This window comes from Penaeus japonicus, unplaced genomic scaffold (genome assembly GCF_977035675.1).
Source record: "Penaeus japonicus unplaced genomic scaffold, GWHDUDI00000001_assembly GWHDUDI00000009, whole genome shotgun sequence".
NCBI classification, from domain to species: domain Eukaryota; kingdom Metazoa; phylum Arthropoda; class Malacostraca; order Decapoda; family Penaeidae; genus Penaeus; species Penaeus japonicus.
In genome coordinates, this window is record NW_028234411.1 from 28,332,141 (window position 1) to 28,340,945 (window position 8,805).

The 8,805-nt window shown below is 40.6% G+C and overlaps 1 protein-coding gene across 1 annotated transcript in view; it reads right to left on the reverse strand.

Annotated features, from left to right (window-relative positions):
- Positions 1 to 724: 724 nt before the first annotated feature.
- The window catches only part of LOC122256769 (photoreceptor-specific nuclear receptor-like), a 12,522-nt gene continuing 4,441 nt past the window's right edge, over positions 725 to 8,805 (reverse strand). The window contains 6 exon segments of the mRNA XM_086539895.1: positions 725 to 992; positions 1,898 to 2,144; positions 2,599 to 2,887; positions 7,421 to 7,503; positions 7,505 to 7,790; positions 8,326 to 8,440. Coding sequence (XP_086396021.1) covers positions 757 to 992; positions 1,898 to 2,144; positions 2,599 to 2,887; positions 7,421 to 7,503; positions 7,505 to 7,790; positions 8,326 to 8,440 — 1,256 coding nt within the window. The 3' untranslated portion in view covers positions 725 to 756.

Consider the following 8,805-nt stretch of genomic DNA (forward strand, 5'->3'; position numbering starts at 1 on the left):
TCTCTCTCTCTCCCTCTCCCTCTCTCTCTCTCTCTCTCTCTCTCTCTCCCTCTCTCTCTCCCTCTCCCTCTCCCTCTCTCTCTCTCTCTCTCTTTCCCTCTCTTTCTCTCTCTCTCTCTATCCGTCTACTTTCCGTCTCTCTCTCTCTCTCTCTCTCTCTCTCTCTCTCTCTCTCTCTCTCTCTCTCTCTCTCTCTCTCTCTCTCTCTCCTCCCCCCTCTCTCCTCTCTCTCTCTCTCTCTCTCTCTCTCTCTCTCTCTCTTTTCTCTCTCTCTCTCTCCTCTCTCTCTCTCTCTCTCCTCTCTTCTCTCTCTCTCTTCTCTCTCTCTCCTCTCTCTCTCTCTCTCTCTCTCTCCTCTCTCTCTCTCTCTCTCTCTCTCTCTCTCTCTCTCTCTCTCTCTCTCTCTCTCTCTCTCTCTCTCTCTCTCTCTCTCTCTCTCTCTCTCTCTCTCTCTCTCTCTCTCTCTCTCTCTCTCTCTCTTTCTTTCTCTCTCTCTCAGCAAAACTCATCCAGTACGAGGTGAAACCGTAAGAGAAACACATAAGAACAAATAAAAGAAAAACTAACAAGTATTACAAAATAAACAAACAAATAAAAAGAGAGAAAAGAAGGAAAAAAACAAAAAACAAAAAAATATCAAAATAATCTTCCATTTTATCCCCCCATCCCCCTACCTCTACCCCCCCTAACATTCACCCCCTCCCCTCCCCCTCCCCTCCCCACCCACCCCACGAAAAGCCAAAAAAAAAAAACACCTCAACTCTTGTACATATCGCACAGAATCTTCTCCATGGGCGTGTTCCCGATGGTGGCCGTGAAGAAGAGCGCCTGTACCCGAGGGGGCGGCGGTGACCTGAGCGTGGCCAGCAGGAGCAGCAGGCGGCCGAAGCGAGCAGGGCGGGCGGGGTAGTGCGCCCGAACGTGTTGGCTGAGCATCACCTGAGCTTGGTCCTGGAGGGATTCCACCTGCGCGGCGTCCTTCAGCCCTCGGACTGCGGGGTGGGGGAGGGGGAGGGGAGGGGGAGGCGGTTTAGCTTGGCTGGCTGTTGTTGTTGGTTGTTATTACTATTATGATTATTATCATCAGCATTAATTATGTTATTACTATTATTATTATTATTATAATTATTATAATCATTATAATTATTATTGTTATTATTATTATTATTATTATTATTAGCATCTTCATCATCTTGATTATCATTATTATTATTAGCATCAACATCATTATTTTGATTATCATTATTATGATAACTATTATCATTGTCATCATCATCATTCTTATTACCATCATTATTATCATTATCATTTTAACATCATTAGTATTATCCTCATTACTATCATTATCTTTTTACAGCAGTAGTAGTAGCAATAATAATGATATTCATATACATATCAGAGTTATTTCTCTGGATCTAAGGAGTGAGAATAAGAGAGCATGAAAGAGAAGAAGAGTAAACAGAAAAGATAGGAAATGAAATAAATGGATGATGGGAAAAGCAAAGAAAATGGAATTTCCCAGAATGAAAGAGAAAACGAATGGAGATGGACGAGGAAATGGAAATATTAAAATTCATAACCTTTTCAAGAGTTAAAAAATCGTTACAAAGGCAACAAGCAACTGAGAATAAAGGGGATGGCATGATAAAGAAGAAGCAAAAAGGAAACAGAAAACGAAATGAATGTTATCTAGAAGTAATTCTTTAAAGATGGCATTGGGATATACAGCTTTACAATCCTCAACGGAGCAACACCTTTCAGAAAATAACCACTTCAAACTAACTGATAGAATAAAATTTAGAGTGAAATGAACAACAAGAGGCAAGAAATGTGTAAACAGACATACAAACAAATAGACAGATAGACAGAGAGTAGAAAATCAAATACAGTAACTCACCCGGTCTGAAAAGCACGATGGCCTTCAGGTAAGCAAATTCCGCTGGATCGACGGCCAAATCCCTGAAAGCTCCCGCTACTTCAGAGAGCTGTCTGATGTCGTGGGCGGCCTGGGCTGCTTTGTGGGCGTGGGCAAGGGCGTGGGCATGGGCGGAGGGCGAGAGAAGGGGACATGTGGGCAGCGGAAGAGACCACTGGACTGCGTTCAGAACAAAGAGCTCTGACCATACTTCCTCCAAAAGGACGACCTGAAGAACGGAATGTTTTTGGTAAAGAAGTGTCGCGTAGGGGATCCCCACCTCCCCCCCCCCCCCTTGGTTTTAGTGTGAGGGGGGATGTAGGCGTGAGTGCTTAGTCGTGTCTTTCGTTTCTAGTTCTATGTTTTTTTTTTTATCTTGGTTTGTGGAACCGTTTGCTTTATATTTGTTTATTCATCTATTACTCTTCTATATTCTCTCTCTCTCTCTCTCCTCTCTCTCTCTCTCTCTCTCTCTCTCTCTCTCTCTCTCTCTCTCTCTCTCTCTCTCTCTCTCTCTCTCTCTCTCTCTCTCTCTCTCTCTCTCTCTCTCTCTCTCTCTCTCTCTCTCTCTCTCTCTCTCTCTCTCTCTCTCTCTCTCTCTCTCTCTCTCTCTCTCTTTTTTTCCCCCTTTCCTTTCCCCTTTCTTTTCCCCCTTCCCCTCCCCTCTCTTCTCCCGCCCTCACCTGGTCTCTAAAGGGCAAACTGCTGAAGGAGGGCAGGTTCTTGGCCCACTTGACCGCCATGAAGAGCAGTCTGGCGGCGGTCTCCTGCACGGACTCCTGCAGGGGGTCCCACAGCGGCGCGGGTTCCACGTAGGAGGCGCCGGAGGAGGAGGAAGATGAGGAGCAGGAGGAGACGGGCGGCGGCAGGTGGGGGGCCACGGAGCCTGGGGGGTCTTCGCTCCCCGCCCCGCCCCCCGTCACGTCCACGGGCGAGTCCACACTGCGCACCCCTGGGGGAGGAAGGGAGAAACTTCAATGTTAAATACCGAAATCATGTATTAAATGTTTAAAAATTCTAAGACGTCAAAAATAGATCAATGCGATATGTAGTAAATGTATAATAAGGGTCAACTATCAACCGTGTTAAAGTGGAAGATGGAAATAAATAATCACATACAGATATCTCCATTCAGGAATGATTACGTCAAAGATATGACTCTCAGAATAATGATGTAAAAAATATGGCTCTCGGAATAATGACGTGAAAGATAAGACTCGGAATAATGACGCCAAAGATATGACTCTCAGAATAATGACGTCAAAGATATGACACGGAATAATGACGTCTAAAATAAGACTCAGAATAATGACGTCAGAAATATGACTCTAGGAATAATGACGTCAAAGATAAGACTTGGAATAATGACGTCAAATATATGACTCTCGGAATAATGACGTCAAAGATATGACTCTCGGAATGATGACGTCAAAGATATGACTCTCAGAATAATGACGTCAGAAATATGACTCTAGGAATAATGACGTCAAAGATATGACTCTAGGAATAATGACGTCAAAGATATGACTCTCAGAATAATGACGTCAAAGATATGACTCTCAGAATAATGACGTCAAAGATATGACTCTCAGAATAATGACGTCAAAGATATGACTCTCAGAATAATGACGTCAAAGATATGACTCTCAGAATAATGACGTCAAAGATATGACTCTCAGAATAATGACGTCAAAGATATGACTCTCAGAATAATGACGTCAAAGATATGACTCTCAGAATAATGACGTCAAAGATATGACTCTCAGAATAATGACGTCAAAGATATGACTCTCAGAATAATGACGTCAAAGATATGACTCTCAGAATAATGACGTCAAAGATATGACTCTCAGAATAATGACGTCAAAGATATGACTCTCAGAATAATGACGTCAAAGATATGACTCTCAGAATAATGACGTCAAAGATATGACTCTCAGAATAATGACGTCAAAGATATGACTCTCAGAATAATGACGTCAAAGATATGACTCTCAGAATAATGACGTCAAAGATATGACTCTCAGAATAATGACGTCAAAGATATGACTCTCAGAATAATGACGTCAAAGATATGACTCTCAGAATAATGACGTCAAAGATATGACTCTCAGAATAATGACGTCAAAGATATGACTCTCAGAATAATGACGTCAAAGATATGACTCTCAGAATAATGACGTCAAAGATATGACTCTCAGAATAATGACGTCAAAGATATGACTCTCAGAATAATGACGTCAAAGATATGACTCTCAGAATAATGACGTCAAAGATATGACTCTCAGAATAATGACGTCAAAGATATGACTCTCAGAATAATGACGTCAAAGATATGACTCTCAGAATAATGACGTCAAAGATATGACTCTCAGAATAATGACGTCAAAGATATGACTCTCAGAATAATGACGTCAAAGATATGACTCTCAGAATAATGACGTCAAAGATATGACTCTCAGAATAATGACGTCAAAGATATGACTCTCAGAATAATGACGTCAAAGATATGACTCTCAGAATAATGACGTCAAAGATATGACTCTCAGAATAATGACGTCAAAGATATGACTCTCAGAATAATGACGTCAAAGATATGACTCTCAGGAATGATTACGTCAAAGATATGACTCTCAGAATAATGACGTCAAAAATATGGCTCTCGGAATAATGACGTCAAATATATGACTCTCGGAATAATGACGTCAAAGATATGACTCTCGGAATGATGACGTCAAAGATATGACTCTCAGAATAATGACGTCAAAGATATGACTCTCAGAATAATGACGTCAAAGATATGACTCTCAGAATAATGACGTCAAAGATATGACTCTCAGAATAATGACGTCAAAGATATGACTCTCAGAATAATGACGTCAAAGATATGACTCTCAGAATAATGACGTCAAAGATATGACTCTCAGAATAATGACGTCAAAGATATGACTCTCAGAATAATGACGTCAAAGATATGACTCTCAGAATAATGACGTCAAAGATATGACTCTCAGAATAATGACGTCAAAGATATGACTCTCAGAATAATGACGTCAAAGATATGACTCTCAGAATAATGACGTCAAAGATATGACTCTCAGAATAATGACGTCAAAGATATGACTCTCAGAATAATGACGTCAAAGATATGACTCTCAGAATAATGACGTCAAAGATATGACTCTCAGAATAATGACGTCAAAGATATGACTCTCAGAATAATGACGTCAAAAATATGGCTCTCGGAATAATGACGTCAAATATATGACTCTCGGAATAATGACGTCAAAGATATGACTCTCGGAATGATGACGTCAAAGATATGACTCTCAGAATAATGACGTCAAAGATATGACTCTCAGAATAATGACGTCAAAGATATGACTCTCAGAATAATGACGTCAAATATATGACTCTCGGAATAATGACGTCAAAGATATGACTCTCGGAATGATGACGTCAAAGATATGACTCTCAGAATAATGACGTCAAAGATATGACTCTCAGAATAATGACGTCAAAGATATGACTCTCAGAATAATGACGTCAAAGATATGACTCTCAGAATAATGACGTCAAAGATATGACTCTCAGAATAATGACGTCAGAAATATGACTCTAGGAATAATGACGTCAAAGATATGACTCTCAGAATAATGACGTCAAAGATATGACTCTCAGAATAATGACGTCAAAGATATGACTCTCAGAATAATGACGTCAAAGATATGACTCTCAGAATAATGACGTCAAAGATATGACTCTCAGAATAATGACGTCAAAGATATGACTCTCAGAATAATGACGTCAAAGATATGACTCTCAGAATAATGACGTCAAAGATATGACTCTCAGAATAATGACGTCAAAGATATGACTCTCAGAATAATGACGTCAAAGATATGACTCTCAGAATAATGACGTCAAAGATATGACTCTCAGAATAATGACGTCAAAGATATGACTCTCAGAATAATGACGTCAAAGATATGACTCTCAGAATAATGACGTCAAAGATATGACTCTCAGAATAATGACGTCAAAGATATGACTCTCAGAATAATGACGTCAAAGATATGACTCTCAGAATAATGACGTCAAAGATATGACTCTCAGAATAATGACGTCAGAAATATGACTCTAGGAATAATGACGTCAAAGATATGACTCTCAGAATAATGACGTCAAAGATATGACTCTCAGAATAATGACGTCAAAGATATGACTCTCAGAATAATGACGTCAAAGATATGACTCTCAGAATAATGACGTCAAAGATATGACTCTCAGAATAATGACGTCAAAGATATGACTCTCAGAATAATGACGTCAAAGATATGACTCTCAGAATAATGACGTCAAAGATATGACTCTCAGAATAATGACGTCAAAGATATGACTCTCAGAATAATGACGTCAAAGATATGACTCTCAGAATAATGACGTCAAAGATATGACTCTCAGAATAATGACGTCAAAGATATGACTCTCAGAATAATGACGTCAAAGATATGACTCTCAGAATAATGACGTCAAAGATATGACTCTCAGAATAATGACGTCAAAGATATGACTCTCAGAATAATGACGTCAAAGATATGACTCTCAGAATAATGACGTCAAAGATATGACTCTCAGAATAATGACGTCAAAGATATGACTCTCAGAATAATGACGTCAAAGATATGACTCTCAGAATAATGACGTCAAAGATATGACTCTCAGAATAATGACGTCAAAGATATGACTCTCAGAATAATGACGTCAAAGATATGACTCTCAGAATAATGACGTCAAAGATATGACTCTCAGAATAATGACGTCAAAGATATGACTCTCAGAATAATGACGTCAAAGATATGACTCTCAGAATAATGACGTCAAAGATATGACTCTCAGAATAATGACGTCAAAGATATGACTCTCAGAATAATGACGTCAAAGATATGACTCTCAGAATAATGACGTCAAAGATATGACTCTCAGAATAATGACGTCAAAGATATGACTCTCAGAATAATGACGTCAAAGATATGACTCTCAGAATAATGACGTCAAAGATATGACTCTCAGAATAATGACGTCAAAGATATGACTCTCAGAATAATGACGTCAAAGATATGACTCTCAGAATAATGACGTCAAAGATATGACTCTCAGAATAATGACGTCAAAGATATGACTCTCAGAATAATGACGTCAAAGATATGACTCTCAGAATAATGACGTCAAAGATATGACTCTCAGAATAATGACGTCAAAGATATGACTCTCAGAATAATGACGTCAAAGATATGACTCTCAGAATAATGACGTCAAAGATATGACTCTCAGAATAATGACGTCAAAGATATGACTCTCAGAATAATGACGTCAAAGATATGACTCTCAGAATAATGATCCTCCCCCTCCCCCCATGCCCGCTGCCCACAGGTACAACTCCCACCGACGACATCGAGTGCTCTTCCCTTGCCGGGAGAGCGGGCGCAAGCGTATCCCTCCAACAGGACTTCCCGCGGCGCCGAGTTGTGTCTTGTCGCACTCGACATGTGGTTGAACTTGCGCGCCGGGTTGTTGCGTTTGTTCCTTGGCAGACGAGCGAGGAGTTAGCCGGAAGCGTAAACATGAGGAGGTGGCGGAGGAAGACCACGCAGCATAGGAGGCGGTCGGGGAGGTAGGCGAGGAAGGTGTGTACGCCCCGCCGACCGCCGCTCATCACTACTGCTAGCCTGCCGCGGGCGCCGACGTGATGGAGGCGAGGGCGTGGTGGGCGTGCGTGGTGGTGAAGGGGGATGTGGTGATGGAGGGGGGAGAGAGGAAGCCCCTGGAGCCCCCCATAGCGGCGGAGACGAGGCCCGGGAGCGGCAGCGGAGGCCTACTGAGGGGAAACAGTGTCCTCGTTATGAGCTTGTGGGCGTGGGGCGTCCACGTCACTCTTCTCTCTTAATGTTACAGTCTGTGTCATCTCATTTCGTTTTCCAGGATCCCTAATCATTGTTTCTTAATTTATCGTGTTTTCTTATACTATGCCCTATTCCCCCTCTTTCTTTCCTTTTCTCTTTCTCACTTAATATTTTCGCTAAACTTGATTTGATATACAAAGATTACATAACAATGAGAAAGAGAGAGAGAGAGAGAAAGAGAAAGAGAGAGAGAGAGAGAGAGAGAGAGAGAGAAAGAGAGAGAGAGAGAGAGAAAGAGAGAGAGAGAAAGAGAAAGAGAGAAAGAGAGAGAGAGAGAGAGAGAGAGAGAGAGAGAGAGAGAGAGAGAGAGAGAGAGAGACGTAAACAAAGAGACATATAAAAATAAAGACAGAAAGATAGAGATAGAGACTAGAACACAAAACAGAAGAAGAAAGGCGTAAAAGGGAAAAGAGAGAGAGAAAAAAAAAGCAATAACACAGATCTTACGTGAATACTCCCACGGCCACCGCAGCCTCCCTCAAGAGCCTCTCCTGGTCCATCTCCGCGAAGGCTTCGGGTCTGATGGTGGCTGTGTTCCTCGGCTGTCGTTCGTTCTGAACCGCTGTGGGATCAGCAACAGCGAAAACGACATCCAGTTAACGTATTTGGGATATAGTATGCAAGTGTTGTGCTTGTTTGATTACGTTGCATAAGGAAGGAAAAAAAAAAACATGTTCGGTGTGAAGGTATGTACTGTATGGGTAGTGTTTTCGACAGGTTGCGTTGCGCTTCATGAAGTTCATTTGTTTTAAAACCTTTTTTGTTTTTGTTTTGTTTATTCGACTACTGCATGATTTACTTTACCTAAAACAAACTAAAGAGGTAAAAAAACAATAACATTTTTTTTTCATCTGATGATAAAAATCATGATATATTGTACCTAAATCATAATAATTGTTATGAATGAAAATGAATGAATTTATAATA